The following is a 23,161-nucleotide window of genomic DNA, read 5'->3' as shown; positions in this document are numbered from 1 at the left end:
GCTCGCTCAGGATTATGGTATGCAGGTAATAAAATGTCTCTTGCAGCAGGTTATGATGAGCACATCAAAAAAGCACTTGACTGAAGCTCAACTACAGTTTTTTGTGCCTTTGGGGAAACATATTTTAGTCTTGCTTGTATGCAAAATCCAAATCATAGTATATACTGACTCTAGCTGTATTTATAAGGGTAGCAGCACTGTTTAGCTACAGAAATATCCTAGTTAACCAGTACTTACTGTTTCGTATGTTACACTACTGCTTTAGAGCTGAAATCTGCCACTTTATATTTAGGCCAATTTAGGCATCCTATTCAGCCAACACAATCTCACGGCAATTCGTAACTTTTTTTTTAGTGGCTAATTCGTACGAATTCATACGATCTAATTCGAACAATTTAGTACGATTTGCTCATCCTCCAATGACGGTTGGGTTTAGGGGCGGGATTAGGTGCCACGCCTCCTTTTTAAAATCATACCATTTCGTACGACTGAACTGAATTAGCCACTAAACTGCCAAAACGTAAAATACTTACGTTTTCTCGTGAGATCAGGCTGATTCAGCCTATTCAACTTTCAAACCCCTGTTCCAGTTGAATCAGTTTGTTTGCCCTTCTCATCTGATTTGAATCATCACACATCTCTTACATCATTAATTAGTAACCTGTTGAGATACTTTAATGATGTCTTTTATGCGATGTAACAACAGCTTGTGTTCAAATCTTTATAAAAAAGGAGCAATCCTTATTGATATTGAATAAGAATAGTTATAAATTATTTGTCTGATTATTAATTATCTTAATTGCAGTATATACAGTGTAAGTGATTTTTCATAAACCATGGTTCATCCTGCAGTCTTATATAATAATATAATGCACTACAGTGTTTCTTGCAGTCATTTTACACCTCATTAAAGTCATCTAACACCCACTGACATATGCTTTGAATGAACTACTGCCAAAAATCATTCAGTTACTGCCGATTTTAAATCTTCATTTCCCAAATTGTGATCAGAAGTATTGAAAAGGTCTTTTATGTTCTTAAGCATTTGCTGATTTGTATTTTTAACAAGACTATTTATTTAAATAAAGGCATAGAACTGATTAAAGGGTTCATGAACTGAGAAATAAAATGAAAAAATCCCTTAATGTGTTGACATAAAAGAGGTGATTGTACTATAAAAACATCCTGTAAGTTTCAGAACTCAGTGCTTTCTTGTTAGTCTACAGCATTAATTAAATGCATAGCGATCGATATGAGGTAGCCTGCTATTTTTATTTGATGGAATAAAAAAACATATGATGGGGAAAAACAGCCTATGCTGGTTGTTAAAAAGGATTTAGTTGGTGTTTTCATTTTGTAATCTAAATTTGTAATTCAAGTGAAAATATCTAGGGTCTATCTCTTTTTATTTAGTTTATTGTTTATGCTGTTGGAAGCACTGCAGGTGCATAAAGATGCTCTGTTTTTATATTCTGTTGTTAATATGTTCGCATGTTAAAATAATCAGTATTTTAAAATGGAATGTTCAATGTGACAGACACAAAACAAACACAATTAAAAAATAATTCAATATTAATCTGACCAGTTAATGGTCAATATTTGGTTAACAAGCAGTGGTTGTCGCTTGGCAAAATTAACCAAAATGAGCATCCTTAAAGCCCACACCATACAGTAAAATAACCAATACATAGCTTGCCTTTCTCTCCTGTAATATTTGATATGTATTTTTTTTACATATATATATTGCATATCATTTTTAGCAAATGTCATTCTCTTCCATCCTCTAAAGACATTTCAGGCAGAAAAAGGCTGCAGCATTATACCTTTATGTCTAGTCTGTGCTGAAAGTGTATCTACAGGATGGTAAAATGCGCTGCTCTAACAGGCCAAACAGAAATGTTATTCCTTAGTACCAAAACAAGACTTCCTGGAAGAAAGACCAATTTCAGAGGTAATTAAGTGAATCATGGACCTTACCCAGCATGCCATTTTAATACCTGCTCTTTGCTGTAACGAAGATTTAAGTCGTAAAGTAAAAAATGCAAACCACACAATTTGGTCTCTGCAGAAAATTGGACTTAATTACCTGCAAGCTGAAGATTAGAGGAAAGGATGTAGGAAGCAGCCCATTTCTTCAGTGACTAAAGGCCCAGCTTTGTGTTCATGAAGTTTTTATTAACCCTATATGTTACATATCCCAATAGAAATGATGAAAAGGCCAACAGCACAGAAACAGCTTGGAGAATGCAGCAGAAAAACCAATATTAAGAAAAAAAAGAGTGTTTGAAAATATTATTCAACACTCAAATATTTAGCTCTCCCAGAAAACATAAAAATAAAGCCATTATTTTTTAACTTGATGATGGTCTATTGTCTAATTATCAGATCGCAAAAGGAGAAACATAAAAAGGAAGTGAAAAATCTCTTATTACACTTTTAATACAGTATCACAGAATAATCTCAACGCATGTGTTATATATTTCAATTGTTCAGGGAATATCATATCTGAATATAACTAATGAGATCAATATATTATTCAAAATTTCACCCAATCCCAAGTCGTCAAATCATGGATGAAATACACATGACCTTAACCTGGCAACCTATACAAAGTTGCACTGTTGGTATCTGTGCAGGTGAATGCTCAGAATGCTCAAGTTGTACTTTAGTGGAAAAAAAACATGATAGGAAAGTCTTTTACTATGAGAGCTTTGCATTTAAATTGCTATTAACTACGATTAAATAAACATGTGGGAGCACAAATTTTTTAAACATCTTTTTTGTGTGCCCCAAAAAGAAGTACACATGGTGCTGGAATAACAGCGTGTTGAATAAATGATATACTTTTCATTTTTGGGTGATCTAACACTTTTTTTGGCATTTTTGACACATATTTGATCAGGTGTTATGTTTGATTCAGAAGTAGTGATGCTTATCAGTCACAAGAAAGCTGTTAAACAGAAAATATATAGACCATTTCAATGTGGTAATAACACTGGCCCATGAAAATTTCCTGCTTGTTGTCACACTATTTCTTAACTGTAATGAGGCAATTCAATCATATCTTAAAGTTAAAACAGCTGCCATAGCATTATTTATCAATATGTGGCTCTTTTTGGATTCTCTGAAGCTAGAGAAATTAAAAAATGTAAAACAGTAAATAGGTTAGGATCAATGTTATTGTTTACATCCTTCAAAATGGTCTACAGAGCAATTCCATGTAAATGGCAAAATAGTGAAACCCTTTCTAAGTTTTTTGTGTGTTTGTGTGTGTGTTGGCAAGTATTTTACAGTACTGTAAAAATACTCAAAAAAGTCTCTGTTAATGTTTTCGAATAATTATATTTCATTTATCAATAGGGCTGGGTGATATTGCAAAAAAGAATGATCACGAAATCATGTTTTATATCATTCGATATCGATAATTATTGAATATTTTTAACAATACATTTAGGAATATTATGATTTTTTTGGTTATTTAACAACTTTAATTTGCCAACATTACAAAGGCAAATAGTTTTAAAAGTCAAAAACAAAAATATTTAAGTAAATTATCTGATCTCTTTATAGAAAAATAAACATAAGTGTTAAAGAGACTCTTAAACTTGATAAATAAAATGTTACAAAGTGTGTGCAAAGCGTAAATACTGAACAATCAAAGCAAACTTTAAGGTGTGAATAATAATGATACAGTAAACCTCAAACTCTGTCAACAACACAAATTATGATAATCAAATCTGAGCTTTCAAGTAAAGGAACCAGCCATCATTATTCAAATACATATTGCAACATTACAAATTGTGAAGTTCAATGACTACATACCCCCATGCTAAAAACTCTTTCAGATGGGTAGTTAGTGGCTGTGATGCACAAGAAAAGAAACCAAAAAGCCACTCTGGCGACATCCTTAAATCCTTTTTTATTTACAATCGCTTCAAAGCTGCTATACGGCACTTATTTTCGCATGTGTCGTTATTCTGGCCTGAAGTGACAAGTGTGCATGTGGATTTCTTGACTGTTTAAAATTGACTTTCCGCTCATGCTCCCCTGGGTCTCTCGTAACTAGGCGACCATCAAGCGTTTTTTCAGAGGATGACAAATGGGCAAATCATTGCTGCAGCTCTGATGCAAGTTTATGGAGAAAAGTAAAAAGTACTGCAGCGTTTGGGTGCGCTGTGTTTGTCTGAGGTAATTAGTCTGCCGTTATTACTGAAATGTGTATATTCCATACGAAGTGTGAAGCAGATTGGTTAGTTCCACTTACGTGAATTGCAATGCCATCGTGGCATTTGGAAAAGTTCAGATGTTTTCAACTAGATGCGGCTGGAAAATGCACGCAATTCACATGCGCACCGCTTGCACAACATGTGCGCATCGCTCCCATATGCGCATCGTACAAGTCTCACGCCTCCATTGGAAATGACATACTGACACCCTAAGCTTTATTAGTATTGCTTCCAAGGTGCGCGCTCAGCAGCCACATCTTAATAAAAGTATAGCGCTTCATACCAAAACTATATATCGAATCTTTTTTTATGGATATTGATAATGGTGTTCGGACAATAAATATAGATATGGATTTTATCGCCAGCCCTATTTAAGTCACAAATGTGGCAATTTCACATCAGGCACATCCATAATGGAGAGGTGTCATGTCAATAATGAAGCTTCTCATCCTTTTGATTAGCATCGTTTCTTTTGGGTTGTGCAGTTTAATTAAATATTTTTTTTTATCACATCCATAACGCATGTTCAATTTCCTCATTTAAAATCTAGAAAAAGGTTTACAGATTGATATTTTTCTGAACCCATAACTGCGATTAGTTGTTTTAGAAAATATAAACTGATGTTTCATTATAAAGTTAGCAATGTACACATTCTATGTGAGTTTATTCTTTGAGTTTTTACTGTTTTCACATCCATAATCCAGAAATTGCTCTATATATTTAGTCTATATATTTGTGTATGTAGAAAAAAAGCAGCATGTTGAAGCACTTGATGGAGTGTGTGTGTTTTTTTCTGTTCTCTCTGCTGTGGGATCTTCAGCCCAAGCAGACTGTTCTTTAAAGAAGATTTGTGCTGTCGTCTTGACGTTTTCTTGCAAGGTAGTCAGTGCTGAAGTGTTGCTATGAGTGATCAGCACACACACACACACACAAACAAAAACACGCAGTCTCTTAGGAAACACACAGTAAAAACGCTGCAGTGCCTTTAACTGGCCATACAACAGCTGGATGGAGCAGCTGCTTCTTGCGAGTCCAGTACCTTACTGGTTTAACTGTTTGTTTGTTGTTACAAACTGAAAAAATGGCTGTAAAATCTAAAGTATTGTATGAATATAAGTACACATACACTACGGTTTGGTAATGTTTTTGAAAAAAGCATTGTCAAAGCTTAGTCTTTTAATTGAAATTGCAGTCAAACCACTGTATAAAATAAGATTTAAGATACTTTTTTAAAGATTAAAGATTTTTAAAAGATAATATATTCTTGTGATGACAAAGTTTAATTGGTCTATCCTAAGGATCTCATGCAACCCAACTCCTCTAGAGTTCAATAAGCAGTATTTTCAACTGAAGCTGAAGGAAAACATTTCTCAACCACCTGTTCCTGCTTAGTTCATGGTAAACGTGAAGATGCTCAGTAAATCTTCTGCTTGTGGTTTTCAGTGGTGACGTGTGGTTTCAGCGTGTACGTGTGTGAAAGTGAGTTCAAGCCCTTCAATGGCCAGAAGCTCAGGAAGCAGACCTCACGAGCGAGTATTCTAACATCCAGACTCCAGCTTTGATCTGAGCACTGAGAATGTAGGGACTGGTGAAAGTGACTCATTTTTTCCAGACAGACTCATTAAGCAGTTGCTGGAGGACAGTGAGCCACATCTGTTGTGCTTCTGCCTTATAAGTGGTTGAAGCGTCGGCCTGGTGCAGTTTACTATGAGCTAGTTTTCCATATTGATCTATGCTGAAACCTTTGACGCGATTAAATATCACTTTTCCATAGTGTCCGTACTAGGGCTGCATGATATTGGACAGAACAGATATTGCATTATTTTATTTTTCTGCAGTCTATATTGCAATATTTACAAAATACCTTTAGTAACTAAGGAATTTTTCTTTTCCTTTGATCAGGATTTTTTAGGTGAGTTCATCTGCATAAAATATACAAAATTACACAAAAAAATGAGTTAAAGCACGGATGAAAACAATAGCACAGTGATAGAAATTCAATAAACAGCACTTTATGGCTTTTGGTGGTGTATTGAGGTAAAGAAATTCAATAATCAAATGTAAAATAACTCTGCATGGACTCTTCATTGTATAAATATACACATTTATACTTTGTTAAAGTGCTTAAAGTGCCAGATTTTATAATTTCTTGTGCTCAATAGTTTTAAGTTCACTTGAAATCTTAGTCACAGGCCTTAAAAAAAATATTAAAAATCTTTCACACCATTATATTAGGATTAAACTTTTCAATCACACCATTTCCTCCCTAATCATAATTCCAACTTGACATTGCAGATCCTGTGATGTGTCTATTGTGGATTCACACAATGCGATATCGATGCTGAAACTAGTCCATACTGTCATCATCTTTCTGACAGTGTGTACATTTACATGGATATCTGAGTCTAAATAAGACATTATTAAAAATAATATGGTATTTACATCAGTTGTTTTTTAAAAAAATATCTTCCCTGTTCCTGTTATAAATGTTATAGCGCATACATAGATTAATTAATAGCACATGTCATTAAGTCCGCACATGACGCCTGTCATAATCACCAGCAATCCAGCCTGTGCAGATCGCTGGTAAACATGCAGATAGCTGGAGAACTACAAATCTGCCAGCAAAAGAACTACATATTTAGTCATGCACCACTCACACACCTGGCCTGGATCCCCATGATTACAAACAGACACAGCTGAAGCTGTTCAGGACTAATTACACAGACTATATATACACCTCTCAAACTAGTGATGGTGAAATGAAGCTTTCTGAACCAGTGAAGTGCTCAACCCAATTGTATCGGAAAAAGATTTTTTACTCGAAGCTTTCTAAATAACTGCTCGATGAGGACCTCTTCTGGTTAGAGTGCGGTGTTGCAATAATGTCAAATGTTCACAACTGACCAACTCATTCATGTAGTACATCAGTAATATAAACAAATTACTCTAGTTTTTACACATAAGGTTTGTTACATTACATGACCGATGACTGTAGTTAAATCCAAGGTATTCAAAAGTGTTTACATTTAACATATTACTACTAGTCCCGTTCCAAGCGGGGATCGAACCAGCAATTCCTGCATGGGAGGTGAATGCTCTAATGAGGAGGCTATGTGAGTAATTCTTTCAGGTTGCACTTCCAGCTGGCCCCCATTAAACACTATACCACGATATGCAGTGCATCTTTCTTTAAAGATAGTTGTAAAAAAAATATATGCTAATACACTTTAGTATGCTTCAAAACCTTTTTACTATAAATTACTATTGTATTTTAGATAATTACTGGTGTATGGGACCCGTGCAGTGCTTTTAAACATTAGAAATGTATGTAATTGACGCCTAATCTCTCTCTATACACTTTACTAACCCATGGGGGTGTTTAAACCTTTGAATCAAAATGCGAAGCAGTCACATGGGTATAGGCAAAAATGAAGCTTCGGACGTCACTGATCACGTGATGATGGCAAAACTAATCAAGCTCTGGTACACTGCGTCACTGCGAGATGTATCGTTTTTTCGATACATGCTTCGAAGCCTCGGCGCACAACATCACATCACTATCTCAAACACTTCACAGATACAGCTTGTTCATCTGTATCTGTGAACATTACATCATGTTTTACTTGCCTTGCCTTCCGTGTCTGACCTTTGCTTTGTTTGTTTTACGTTACCTGCTGCCTGCTTTCTGACCAATCGCCAGAAAAAAAAGTTACTTTAACTACGACTCTGGATTTCCTGTGTATATCTGTTTGCCCGTTTTGACCATTGCATGCCTGACCATCCTGCTAATAAACCCTGGATCCTCAACCCTTGCGTCACTTCATGTTACAACGCCATTCTACATCATCCAGAATTGTTTTTTTGTTTTTTTTGGTAACATTTCATTTTGATGGTCCATTTGAGTATTATTAGACTGTCTGCTTAATATCTGCTGATACTGCTCCTTCAACAGACATTTAACTGACTTTAAGAAACTTTTCAAGTACATGTCAACTTGCACAAACCCTAACCCCAATCTAAAAGTCTACTTATAATCTAATGAAAATTAGTTGCAATGTTACTTAAATTCTACAAATGGACCATCAAAATAAAGTGTGACTTTTTTATTATTATTATCATTAGTATTATTCTTATTATTTTAATATTATTTTATTTTAAAGATTTTTTTAAGCACAACAGAACAAACAAACAACATTGTCTCAGAATGTACACAGCTTACAGGAAAATATAGTGTCACCTAGCATAGATTTGGGTTCAGCAGTTGGAAACACAGCAATAGCAATGTATTGCTAAAGGGTAAAGTTGTCAAAATGTTCTAAAAGGTCTCAGTTCGAGCAGGTTTTAGGTCTAAATCTCAGAGAAAGTGTCCCTATACTGTGAAGAATTCATCCAGTACCTCCATAAATGTATGTATCAACATATCGTTCAACATATCTTCTTTATGGCAGTGTTTCCCAACCCTGTTCCTGAAGGCACACCAACAGTACACATTTTCAACCTCTCCCTAATCAAACACACCTGAATCAACTTATCATAACATCAAAAGAGACTCCAAAACCTGAAGGTAATGCGTCAGAAAAGGGAGACATTCAAAATATGTACTGTTGGTGTGCCTCCAGGAACAGGGTTGGGAAACACTGCTTTATGGTACCAAATAGGGCTGCACAATATTGGAAAAGTATCATGATATTTAGTTTTTCTACAATATAATATTGTTATATGAGTATAATTGCACCAGATGACTTGAATATCTCTATTTGGAAAGTATTTATCTTTTTAGATTGATTGGGATGATTCTGTATGGGAGTGAATCTACATAAAATATAATAAACAATCTACAAGCACAGATAAATACAATAAACAAAAACATACAAGTGAAATAAAGAGTGTTTTATTGTTTTTCCAAGGAGTCTCGCAGTATTTACATAGTAATAGCATAATAGTAGTAATTGAGTAATCAAATGTGATATAATACTGTGTAGTCTTCTTTGTATAAATAATAAAATAAATCATTAATAAAGTTACAATTTCTTATGTCTGAATGTATGTAAAATCCTCATACAGTCTCAAACCTCAAAAATAAAGGATAAACTATAATCCAGAATCAACGTTGCATTACCTGCGATGTGACTACTGCGAATGGTCACATTGCGACATCGGTGCTAAAATGATATTGTACAACCCTAGTACCTTACACAATTTTTTTTCAGAAGATTCATGTGCAGACAATTATTTGTCAGGATATAAGTGCAAACTAATTGCAGCATAAACAAATTCTTACTCAAAGCCATTTTCTTTAGTTCGTTATCAAACTAATATATCTTTGGATATCTGTTCACAAAATGTGTTCAAAAGTCCTGCACAATGGCTATAGTTAGATACAAAGAAGATAGTGGCAATAGAAGATACATGTAATGCACTGTGCTACTACAATGGTAATACTCCACTTTGGTGAGAGTATTCCTATGGAGAGATTAGGGGAATCAAAAATCTCTGTTTAAATAGTTGATTTTTAATTAGAGTTTTAGTTGTGTTCATGTTGGTATATTGTTCTACGTTAAAATGTAGTGACTGAATTTGCACAATCCAACATGTCCTCATCTCCTGTCATCTCATTTAGACCATTCGAAGCAGTTTGTTATGCTGTTACAGCCCTCCGTTACACCACTGCCCTGCTTCAGTTTCACTTTGTTTATTTATCCAGAGGTTTTGGATCCTCATTTTACAGCTAATATTCCAAACTCCATTGGTGTTTCAGATTTTATTTTAAAGATCAAGTGCAAAACATGGTAGAGAACACAATGCTTGTATTGTAAGTGTTTAATTTTCTCATGGTGTGCTCAGAGTTCTCTTTTTCACTTTAACTTTTTCTCTTCTTTCACTTCAGTTGATAAGCTAAATGTATGTTAATAATGCAAAAATAAAAACATATATAAAACATAGTCATTTGTATATAATGTGAAAGTAATATATAGTTGTGGAAGAAACTTGGGGAAGAAACTTCATAAGGTGGAAACTAATGTTAACCTTAAAAATCAACAAACAACAAAGTCACTGTAAGACCAAACTGAAGCTTGTTAAGCACCGTCTACATTTGTTATTGGTTGCAGTTTGCTTATTTAATTCAGTTCAATTCATGTTTATTTCTATAGCGCTTTTACAATGTGGATTGTGTCAAAACAGCCTAACATAGAAGTTCTAGTAAATTGAAACTGTGTCAGTTCAGTTTTCAGAGTTGAAGTTAAGTTCCGTTCAGTGTGGTTTAAATTTCACTGCTTAAAGTCCAAACACTGAAGAGCAAATCCATGGATGCGCAGCTCTACAAGTCCCAAACTGGGCAAGCCAGTGGCGACAGTGTTCAGGCCGGCCCAATGCTAAGACTCTGACTAACGCTCTCCACTCCTCCATGACTGCCACAGCATCTGCTCAGGATACGGCCTGGTCCAAGATTATGGATACCTCTAGAAGTGCTCTGTGGTTGGCATTATTTATTGCTTAATTGCCTTTAATGACGTTTTATAGATAAGATAAGAGTTTCTTCTCTAATATTTAAATTAGAATTAATAATTGTGCTCGTTTAATAGAATGCTAAATGGCATATTTTATTAAAATGCTATGTTTGTTATTATTATTTTATTCTTTTATTGACTGATTGGTCGGTTAGTCAACATTTTGGAATGGCTCTTTTGAAAAATCTGAACAACTGGTATGACCAAACCAGTAGCAAAAATCTTTACCATCGAGCCATTCTTGAGGTTATAACTTGAGCAAATAAAGAAATGAAGACATGTACACATATTGTCATTTGAATTACTGCTGTATTTCCCAGTGGCATCAAAAATGATACAAAGTATCAATGCTTATTGTATATTGTACCAAAGTTATAAAGTTCCAGTGTTGCGACAACACTACAGCTAGAGCTCTTCCTCTCCATGGCTAACCTCACTGTGGCTTCAGCTCCATCCGTCTGATGCTGAAATGCATAGGCAAAATGCAGAAGTGACGTCTGTGCCTGTGGGTTTGGGTGTGGGTCTCATATCCGTTCACATTGAATTGTGTGACGATGTGCAGTGTTTCCCAGAGCTGAGATCAGGCACATTATAAGCAGCTCTTGAAAAATTCCAGCTCACTGATCAAAGGTCACAGTGGAGAGCAGGCATCGGTGCAGCTGTTGTTTCAGCACACACACACACAGACACATCAAAGCCAGGTTTCTACTAAAGCTTATCAGTGTGCTTTTTAGTGGTCTGAAGACTCAGGTTTAGGTTTTGTTTTTGATTTCTGTCGAAATTCATTTAAGTTGTGTTATGTGGTTAATGGTGGTAAATTGCTATATGTGGTAGAGTATTGCAGACATATAACTCTTGATTTTATTGATTTTGTCTTATGTTGTTTTAATCCCGAATAAACCCAGTGAAATGGAATGCAACAAACATATTCAAATACTAGTTTACAGATTCTCTCAGTTGCTTTGGTACATTTCTAAGATCAGAATTAAAATAATTCAAAACTACCTGTTCAATCTTCACATTATTGTGTCACTTGTCCTCATTCCTTTGAACAAGTTTCAAATGCTTCTGTACATCCATGCAAATGATTATGTGCAATTTCTTGATGGCCCCTACGTTATCAATTGCTTATATCATGCTGATCAAAATGTATTATTTAGGTCTCTGTTGAATAGTTTAATAATGTTTAATTGTTATGTTTAGTCGTTTGTTCATGACAAAAGTCTTTACATGCAAGATGGCTGAAAAAGTTGTCAAAATATTTTGTCAATGCATTTTTCTATTTATTTCCATTAGACTAGATCTGTCTACAATTGGTAAATTTCTCCAAGGCGAATCTTGACTTTTTCTAATGAAGGTGCATCTCAAAGGAGATCGTCTTATGTTCATATTTCTACTTTTGTTTGAATTTTTCCTAGTGCTTTGCAGTGCTGTCTTTTCCTTTCTGTATCACAATGACATGATCTGTCAACAAATTACAGTACAAACAGCAAACATAGCCATAGTTTACACCAGAACACCCCTCCAGAGTATTCTGTTGTATTGACAACATGACTAAGTAATTTGACAGTCTTATCCATACACAGGTTTTGATTTAGTTTCGAGAGAGGAACTTAGAATTCTGAGCAAGAGACTGGGTTTTTGCAGGTAATCCATGTTGTTGTGCTATTTGTACACGTTGTTTGGAGAAATGCACTTTTTGTTTTGCAAATTTCAATTCTGATCTGAGAAATGTACCAAAGCGACTGAGAAAACCTGTAAATAGAGAGTTTGCTCAGCTATTAAAACTGTCAACCTGATATTTGATATGAATGAAGTAGTTCACTTTCAAAAGGTTGTTTTAATACACTTTGTGTTTATTTTTGGTTTTTTATTTACACACTTTCGAACGCTGTCAAACTGTTGTATTAAATAAATGCAATATTACACTTCTAGCAGTACTACATGTCTGTATTTCGACTGCTGTTATTATATATAGCCAAAAACAGCTATATCCCACTGTTACACATTTTATACTGTGATCTATCAATAGCTTTAACTGAATTTACATACTTTTTCTGTCTAATTTTTGTATAAATAATAATAGTAATAATAATAATAATATATTTTATTTGTAATGTGCTTTTCTTAGACTCAAAGCGCTAAAAAAATAAATACAACATCACACAGTGCTACATGTCTGTATAGCTACATGTCTGCTACAGCTATATCCCACTGTTACACATTTTATACTGTGATCTGTCACTAGCTTTAACTGAATGTGAGCATCAATCTTGATTCCATGTCAAATGGCAGTTCCGCGTTATTCAAAAGAGTCATTTAGTATGCCTGTCACGATATCTATTTTTGTGGCATGATATATAGCAACAAAATTTATTGAGATAAACGATATTATTGTCTTTTTAAGAGCATTTTGAGACTATAATGGCATCACAATGCAAGTACACTCTTCATCAGATTGTGAAACGGACATCCTTAATAAATAAATAACAATAATAAATGTTAACAAACATGTCCAAGGTAAAAATGACTAGAAAAAGTAACAGATCTAATTTCAGTCATGAGGCACTCACATGAAAATATACTATAGTAATTTATAGTAAAAAATTAAGTTTTTTTTTAACCATACTTACACTGACAACTCTGTTAGTGATAGAGAGGTTGCGCAATCAGCTAAAATGTGGTTAGAATTGGTTTTATATATAGGTGATGTATACTACATCACCAAAAATGATTGAGGACATGTCCATGTGTTGTGCGATAAGTCGATATATTGATTATTATGGCAGGCTTATTATTTAGTACATTCACTGAAACCTTTAATCTGTTTCTTTGCTTAATATTTTTTCAGAAAGGAGACCACTTTTTGTGATCAAATGAAGAATTATTTATTAAACTTGCACCTATTTGCAGCAACACAGACGTTTTAAGCTTCAGTTTCGTTTTTTTAACTTACTGTATATTACAATTCAGTCAAGAGCAGAGTGTTCATTATCTGTTGTTGTTTGAATAATACTAAACCCTCAGACAGCAGGAATAAGATGTTTTTACTTTAATGCGCAGCACAATAAGAAAGTTATAGACTACACAATTCATGAATTCCAAGGCATAACAAATTGAATGCTTGTTAAATTGGACAATGAATGTAATTATTGGTCATAACTGACTCTTAGCGTTGAAAACTTCACTTGTTCAATTCACTTGTTCAAATAAGGCATTTCTCAGATTTCCCACATGGACTTTCACTCTGACATATTGCTCATGTGACTTTCATTTTTACACGAAAGAGTCTCCTACTTTAGTGCTCATTAATGGGACATTTACTCGCAGGGAGCCATGTTTCAACATATAAACATACCCTCTAACATGCACAGAGCCAGTTTAGAGAGTAATTAAAACAATGGAGCATTTAAATTTCAATGCAAAACTGAAAAACCGCTATATCCATATACATATTGCATCGTGGAGGATTTACTGAATGGTTCAATATTATACAGAGTAATGTGGCATCCCTAATTAGCATACATTTCTAGCACAATAATCTGAACATGTGATGAAGCCAGTTTTCTTTTAAGGTTGAAGGAATTTAGGAAACTCTTTTGTCACTCCATAATTCTGAAAATACATTTTCACTTCTTTTGTTCTTTATTTGGTAGATTAAAAATAATATATGAGTAGGGCCAGACAGAATCTGCCAACATTTTTTGCTATTTCTGCTGAGAATTTAGTAAAAAATCTGCAGATTTATGTTGAATGATTTTGGAAAAATTGTAACTAAAAACTTCATATACACTGTAAAACCCAACAGTCAACTTTATCAAATGAAATGAGTGTAGTTAACTCAAAATTTACTAAAAGTTAATTCTACTCATTTGAAAAGAGTTTTGAACTGTGTTGAAGGTATACGTTAATTAAATACCTCATTACTTCAACTTAAATGGAGTAAGTTCACAGTACTCATATAGATTGTTTTTTTTTAACTCAAATGGTTTGTACCAATCAGTTTCCTCAAACGGTTTGAGTTGCCTTAACTTATTGGGTTTTACAGTACTCAGTTGGTTTGAGTTCTCTTCATTTATTGGGTTTTACTGTGCTCAAATTGCTTTGTTTACTCAGTTCACAGTACTCATTAAGGTTAGTTTTTGAACTTAAATGGTTTGTTGCAATCGGCTTCCTCAAATAGTTTAAGTTACCTTAACTTTTTGGGTTTTACAGTGTATGAAATAAAAAATAATACCTCTTTAACTTTTATTTAATGTTTACAATGCAAATCAAAGTAGATCCACTTATTTGGTAAACAAAGCAAGTCTCCCATATAATAGATCTACTAAAAGACCTGACTTTACAAACATAATACATTTTAATATAAATTTAAACTTACATTAACACAAGTAAATAAATAAACTCAATGATAGGCTTAAAATCTGCAGGTTTCTGCGTGCACAGATTCTATGTACGTCTAAAATGAGGCGTACTATGTATTAACAAATCCCTCAGTAAAATTAAGGGCTGCTGAAATGATTGTACAGGAGAAAAAAAGAGGCCTTTGAGAAAACGGCCTGTAAAATATGCACTGTAGTATATATTTGAAATCTGAAGACATGGACTAATAAAGTACAACAAAAAGTGTATTGGAAACAAAAAAAAACACTTCATGAAAGCCAAAAAAGACAGAATCTCAAAATTGACAGGTGCATTAAACAGCAGTGTCTCTCCGTAATGAAACAATATTGTGTGTTTTAATAAGAGAATGGCAGTGCATGGGAAAGCTGATGAGAGTGCCCGGATAAGCTCGAAGCTTCATGTGACCCGCAGGAATAGTACTGGGCCGCTGTCACACTTTTTGACAGCATATTAATAGGGATTTGTGGCCCAGATGTCTGCCGCTTCTGAGAGGTGCCAGCGCAGCTCTGCCACTCCATTTCTCTCCAAAGCAAATCCCTTTTTTCTTGCTTTGTATGCAAAAGTGTCAACCCTGCTGAATGACTCTGACTGTGGGGAAAATTAGTTGTCATTCTTCACTTTTATTTGATTATTTGTTCAGATGGCGTATGGTTATAATTTGCGAAGGAAGTTGGCTTGAACGCTTGTCTTTAGTATTCTGTTTTTAGTATTACTTTACATGTAATTACTAAATGATATTCAAAGTGTAATTGTTTCATTTAAGCAATGCATCAGGAAATAATCTTAGTTCAGACACTGACTTCAACAACTTTAATGATTCTGCTTGATACTTGAAGAAAATCTGGAATGTGTGAAAAGGATGAAAGATATCTCAAAGAAAAAGTGTCCATGTATTTTTAAAAGGCAAATAAGATCAGATCTGTTTTTAAGAAGAGACCATTTATTTGGTTGAGTGCGCCACCTTGTGGCTTGATACGAAATATTTCCTTCAGTAATAATATTTACTACTGTAATAATATTAGTTATTACTAGGGCAGTAATCGAAAGTAATCGAAATCGACATTCAGAACCTATAATCGATCTAATTTTCCAGGTCAATTTTTTTCAATTACTTTCCCAATCATGCGTGTAGTCAAGGTTTGCAGCCACATCTGATCTCTGGTCAAGTAGGACGATGGGCCTATTCTTGAGCCTTATTTTGCACTATAGTGGCAATAATTGGAAGCTGCGCCAGAGATGATTTGAGATGGCATATTGTCCATTACATATGTTTTTTTTACATTAAAATATTTGTTTACAGAAGATGTAAAAAATACACTGTTTAAAATATTATTTGCAGGATATACAAGAGTTTTTTTAGAAGATATACTGCTTATTTTCTACTTTTTAATGTAAAAAACATTGAAAATAATATTTTTTTCTAAAAGTGGAAGTTATTATATGGTTTTAGGCCATGCGTGATTTAATTTCAGTTAATAAATAATCATAGATAGTAGATAGTTGTGTGTTTCCTTCAATTATTTTAAAGTAATGCACCCTTCATTCAAAAATCTCTCACTTTAATATGTAAGCATATTTATTGTACAAAACCTGTCAGTGAACTATAAGAGCAATAAATAAATAAAATAATTATTCATTAATCGTAATCGATTTAAATTGTTCAATTAATCGAGATTTTGATTTTAGGCCAAATTGCCCAGCTCAAGATATTATTGACATTTTACATTTATTTACAATACATTTTACATTGATTGCATATAACATCTTTAAATTGTAATAGTGAGAATATATATATATACAGTTGAAGTCCCCCCTGAATTATTAGCCCCCCTTTTTATTTTTTCCCCCATTTATGTTTAACAGAGAGAAGACATTCTAAACACATTTCTAAACATTCGTTCATTCATTTTCTTTTTGGCTGAGTCCCTTTATTAACTTGGGGTTGCCACAGTGGAATGAACCGCCAACTTATCCAGCATTTGTTTTATGCAGCGGATGCCCTTCAGGCCGCAACCCATTTCAGGGAAACATCCATACACACTCATTCACACACACAATTATACACTACGGTCAATTTTAGCTACCCACTGTGCCACCGCATCGCATTTCTAAACATAACAGTTTTAATAACTCCTTTCTAATAACGGATTTATTTTATCTTTGCCATGATGACAGTAAATAATACTTTACTAGATATTCTTCAAGACACTTTTATACAGATTGAAGTGACATTTAAAGGCTTAACTAGGCTAATTAGGTTAACTAGGCAGGAAAGGGTAATTAGGCAAGTTATTGTATACCGATGGTTAGTTCTGTAGACCATCAAAAAATATAGCTTAAAGAGGCTATGATATTAATAATATTGACAGTAATATTGACCTTAAAAAGTTTTTTTAATTAAAAACAGTTTTATTCTAGCTGAAATAAAACAAATAAGACTTTCTCCAGAAGAAAAAAATATTATCAGACATACTGTGAAAATTTCCTTGCTCTGTTAAACATCATTTGGGAAATATTTAAAAAAGAAAAAAAATCAAAGAGGGTTTAATAATTTTGACTTCAACTTTATATAATCTGGATTATTATAGGAATATAATAATTAGACACAAAACTATAAATATATATATAAATAAATACATATATAAATACATGTACTGTATATATAAACATTTTTAATTAAACCACAGTTTCTCAACAAATAAGTATCTCATGGGCGCTAAAATAATTTTGTTCTTGTACTACAATAATTAGCATCATTTCAAGAGTTAGATATTTAGTTAGATAGTTAGATATTTCACACTTAGATATTGCTTGATAATAAGCAAGTTTGGCATGCTGTCCCAGGAGAGAACACTGAGCTCAGAGATAATTGACCCCAGGGCTCCCGCCTGGTCGATGAGCATGTAAGGGGGTACGAGATCAGGTAGTTCTCGAGAGCTTCCCCTGGTAAAGGAGGAAAAGGGGAGATTCTTCAAAAAATGAAGACAATGGAGTAATACTAGATGGGCTATTTATAGTGAGTTTGAATTAATCGGACTGGCTTACTAATGATTACTGATGGGAGACCAGCCGCGATCAGTCATATCACGTGTTCCTCTCCAAATTAATTTGTGAAACTTCACTCTATTTACTTTAACTTAACTTTAACTTTTCACTTTAACTTCAATATATGCATGCTCGGTTTATTATTGTGTGTCTGAAATAAGATTTTTGATGATTTTTTACCATTGCCTTTCAGGTATCCTCTTTTCCACATTGGTGTTTGGACCTGCATGTGGTTTCATCCTGGGATCCGTCTGTACCAACTTTTATGTGGATGCTTTGTTCATTGACACAAGTGAGTTTCTGTTCATCCTCTGCGCTCCAAATCCAAATACAACACAAACACTCAGAACAACAGAAAATGCTGCTAGGCATTTTGTTTCTTACCACCACGGCTCTTGTGTCTTTTGAATAATTGAAAGCGCAAGGCCTCAAATTCTGGCTCACTGTCACAATCAATAATCAGCGAGTGAATCTGAAAAAGAAGAGCACAAAAAATTTGGCATTCATTTCAGCCACGCTTAGGATCCACATTCCTGCTTGCTGATACACTATGTTGGCATCTCTGTAATAGACACATTGCATTAAATATAGCAACAAATCTCTTTAGATAAATATTTTTGTGGAATAAAATACATCAAGTGGATCAGTGACTTAGTTTTGATGTTAGATTTCTGTGAATTTCGTCATGTAGAGTTTTGTTGTCATTGTTGTTTGAGAAGCTTTTCTCAAATGTCCGCAAAATTATATTTTATTTACAGAAAATGTTCTTCCATTCCTCTATTGTCACCCAAAACTACACACGTAATACAGAAAGATGTTAGCTGTGTTTCAACGTAAAGCAAATCTATCCACAAACACTATCAATGGAAGCAGCAGATTAGTCATGTTGGATTTATGTTCACTACATCAGAATTTATTCAGCAAGTGCATTTACGTCTACTGTTATCTTTAGCTAATCTCAAACGGGCATTAACAAAAAGTGTGATATACTGTAAGGTAGGGGTGTCAAACTCATTTCAGCTTACAAGCCACATGTAGGAAAATCTATTCACAAGTGGAACGGACTGGTAAAATCATGGTATATGTAATTCATTCATTCATTCATTCATTTTCTTTTCCGCTTAGTCCCTTTATTAATCGGGGGTCACCACAGCAGAATGAACTGCCGGTAGATATCATATAACTTAAAAACAACAACTTCAGATTGTTTTCTTTGTTTTAATACAATCAACATAAAACATTGGACAAAAAAATCTTACGGCAATTCGTAACATTTTAATTTAGTGGATAATTTATATGAATTTGTATGATCTCATTCGTACAATTTAGTACGATTTGCTTTTCCACCAGTGACGGTCGGGTTTAGGAGTGTGTGTTGGGTGCCACGCCTTCTTTTTTATATCGTACATTTTCATACGACTGCAGTAAACTAAACTGACAAAATGTAAAATAGTTACGTTTCCTTGTGAGAACACCTCAGTGTGGTTTGGCAGGATATAGATGTGGTCTTTCTCTCTGAGAAGGCTGTCAAACTGACGCTGATTCAAGCTTCTGGATTGGATGAAATTAACAGTTTGCAATTCTGCCATCCAGTGGACACTATTGGTACAGCAGTTTTTTTATTGAAAAATTGCAGCTCTTTTTTTACTTTACAGAATCATCTTGCGGGCCAGATTACACCCGTTTGCGTGCCTGATCCGGCCGTACGTTTGACACCCCTGCTGTAAGGCATATCTGAAAAAGGAATTTAACTAAAATTTTTCTCAAATAAATATTTACAAAAAAATGTAATCTAACCAACAGGGCTAGTGTGTTTTAAATATATATCCACTGCCTTTCCACATCTGGGAGAGTTACGGTGTGGAGAAGCCCCAAATAAGTGTACCACCTAGACTGTTGCATGCCCAGAGAGTTAGTTTATTACTTTTTAGTTTATTAAAACGTTAAAGGGAGAATGTGAACTCAGTGTGCTCAGGTGTTGTGACTCTCAGTGGCATCAAATTAAAAATCAACCACACCTTCAAAATAAAGAACCTGACAGAAAAACTTATCTGCCAATAGTATTTGAAAAATTACTGCTATCGACCAATATATTGACATTCATCAAACAATATAAGGCAACTTATTAGTATGAACAAATTACTTTCAGCACACCATGATTAAAGGTGCTTTATGTAAGTTTTTGACTCTTTTAAAGCATAAAAATATCATAATATGTTTGCAGATATTAAAGAAACATGCTAAGTGAACATTCTTGTTTATCTGAAGAACAATGCTGAAGTCAGTTATTCTGCTTTGAAAATAGGCGTTCTGTGCCAGACCGCTGTCTTTGTTTTAGTTCTTTTAATGCACCCAATGCCACTTTAGCCAATTATATTTCAGCCCCCCGGGATGTCTTGGTGGAAAACGCTACGGTTACTAAAGTAACCCTTCGTTCCCCGAGGGGGGGAACGGAAATGCTATGTGGAAACTTCCACTATGGGGATTTCGTCAGAATCCAATCATCTGAAAGAGTATAAAAACGGGCCAATGAAATGCCAATGAGTTGGCAGCGTCAGCGTGCACAGCTGGCGTCAATGACAATCAGTCATGCTATAAAGACGCAGCCAGTGCCATGCTCGACATCCTTTTCTAGCTGAAGAGACTTTCACGCTCAACAGCTAAGGGACAATCGTTGTGGCGAAGGAACATAGCATTTCCGTTCCCCCCCTCGGGGAACGAAGGGTTACTTTAGTAACCGTAGCGTTCCCCTTCGGATGGGGAACTCCAATGCTATGTGGAAACTTCCACTATGGGGAAATCTATGGAAAACGCCACAACGAAAGAACCTTACTGCGCCCCTGGCGAAGGGTGTGCCACGCAGTAGAGCAAGCGCACCTACAACGCCCCGAGACACAGTCTTCCAACGTGTCCCCTGGCCCTCACTTACCTGTTCAGAAACGGTTATATTTTTCGGGGAGTCGCAATAACCCTGTAAAAAGGTTTTGATACGACAGTACGTTGGGAAAGCGTTCAGTCCCGATAGGGAGGACGCTGCGGAGCTCACCTGCTACCCAGAGGGGAGACCTGGTGACAATCTATGGACCAGCCCAGAGATGGGGGGGGTCCTAGCATAAGGATGGTTAGCGGGGAGGGAAGACACGAGCCTGCCCTAGAAGGGGGGACTATACCGTGGCTTGTGTGAACGTATGGGATCGCCAGCGGGGATCACACATAGCAGGCACCTATACCCAGAACGCGGGCTGACCAGCGGGCATGCCGACAACGTAACGGGCCAACACCTGACTCCTCAGCTGAGTCAGGTGCTGGGGGCCTCGGAGGAACTCTGCAGGGTTCGCCAAAGAAATGGGGAACTAAACTGACAAAGCTGAAAAAGCGCACAGATCTCCGGGTTAGGGAGAGTGGCGCAGCAAGCGTGTTTCGACACCTCAACCGAATCGTTTCCTCAATCACCAAGGGTTGCCTAATACCCTTGAGGAAACCGGCTCCACTCGCAGATTGTAACCTTGCAAATGTATTGGGTGTCACCCAACCCGTAGCTCTACAAATGTCTGTCAGAGAGGCGCCGCGTGCTAACGCCCAGGAGGATGCGATGCTCCGTAATGGAGTGCGCTCTCACCCCCGGGGGACACGGCTCACCCTGGCCCAAAGGCGAGGGAGATGGCATCCACTACCCAGTGGGCCAACCTCTGTTTAGATACGGCACTTCCCATCTGCCGACCACTGTAATGGACAAAGAGCTGGTCAGAGGATCTAAGGCTCTGAGTGTGGTCCCCATATATTCGCAAAGCGCGAACAGGACACAACAATGAAAGGGCTGGGTCTGCCTCCTCCGCGGGCAGCGCTTGCAGGCTCACTACCTGATTGTTAAACGGCGTGGTAGGAACCTTGGGCACATAGCCGGGCCGGGGTCTCAGGACAACGTGAGAGTAGGCCGGCCCGAATTCTAGGCACGAGTCACTGACCGAAAATGCCTCCAGGTACCTAACCCTCTTAACCGATGCCAACACGACCAGCAGAGCTGTCTTCAAGGACAGAAATCTCAAGGATACTGAGTCGAGTGGTTCGAAGGGATCCCCACGTAGGCTCGTAGCACTACCGCGAGATCTCAAGAGGGTATGAGAGGGGGGCGGGGGAAAACATCCGCCTCGCACCTCTGAGGAACTGGATGATGAGGTTATGCCTCCCCACGGTGCCGCCATCCACGCATCATGATGAGCGGAGATGGTGGCCACGTAAACCCTCAGTGTGGAGCGCGACAGCCTTCGCTCCACCTGTCCTGAAGGAAAGAAAGCACAACACTGATCTGGCAAGATCGGGGGTCTTCTCGGCGAGAAGCGCACCACTCAGTGAATAGACTCCACTCCAGGGCGTAGGCATGCCTCGTAGAGGGTGCACTAGCCTGAGTGATGGTATTAACCACCGCCACCGGTAGGTTACCTAAGTCTTCCTCGTCGCGTCTTATGGACCCCACGTGGAGGTTCCACAGAACTAAGCGAGGGTGCCAGATGGTGCCCTGTCCCTGAGAGAGTAGGTCCTCTCTCAAAGGGACTCGCCAGGGGGGGCGTCGCGAGGAGGGAGAGTTCTGATATCCAGGTCCGGTTGGGCCAGGGGCGCAACTAGCAAGACCTGCCCCTCGTCCTCCCTGACCTTGCACAGAAACTGCGCGAGTAGGCTCACTGGGGGGAGTGCATACTTACGCATGACTCGGGGTGGAGTCGCCATTCTCCCGGGGAAGGAGCTGCCGTGAGAGCCTGTTGGCCGCACGGTTGAGCCCATCCGGGGTGTGAATAGCAAGCAGCGACTTCAGCCGCGTATGACTCCAGAGGAGCAGACGGCGAGCGAGCTGAGACATGCAGCGGGAGCGTATACCCCCCATCCGGATGGAATACGCTACCGCGGCCATGCTGTCCGTCCTGACCAGCACGTGTTGCCCCCTCAGCACCGGTAAAAAGCGGCGCCGAGCGAGAAACA

General features: G+C 36.7%; 1 protein-coding gene across 1 annotated transcript in view; it reads left to right on the top strand.

Annotated features, from left to right (window-relative positions):
• The window catches only part of slco3a1a (solute carrier organic anion transporter family member 3A1a), a 123,415-nt gene that overhangs the window by 73,814 nt on the left and 26,440 nt on the right, over nucleotides 1–23,161 (top strand). The window contains exon 3 of the mRNA XM_056478669.1: nucleotides 18,381–18,479. Coding sequence (XP_056334644.1) covers nucleotides 18,381–18,479 — 99 coding nt within the window. The remainder of the gene's footprint in view (nucleotides 1–18,380; nucleotides 18,480–23,161) is intronic.

This window comes from Danio aesculapii, chromosome 18 (genome assembly GCF_903798145.1).
Source record: "Danio aesculapii chromosome 18, fDanAes4.1, whole genome shotgun sequence".
Classification (NCBI taxonomy): Eukaryota; Metazoa; Chordata; class Actinopteri; order Cypriniformes; family Danionidae; genus Danio; species Danio aesculapii.
This window is presented reverse-complemented; position numbering and strand designations above follow the sequence as displayed.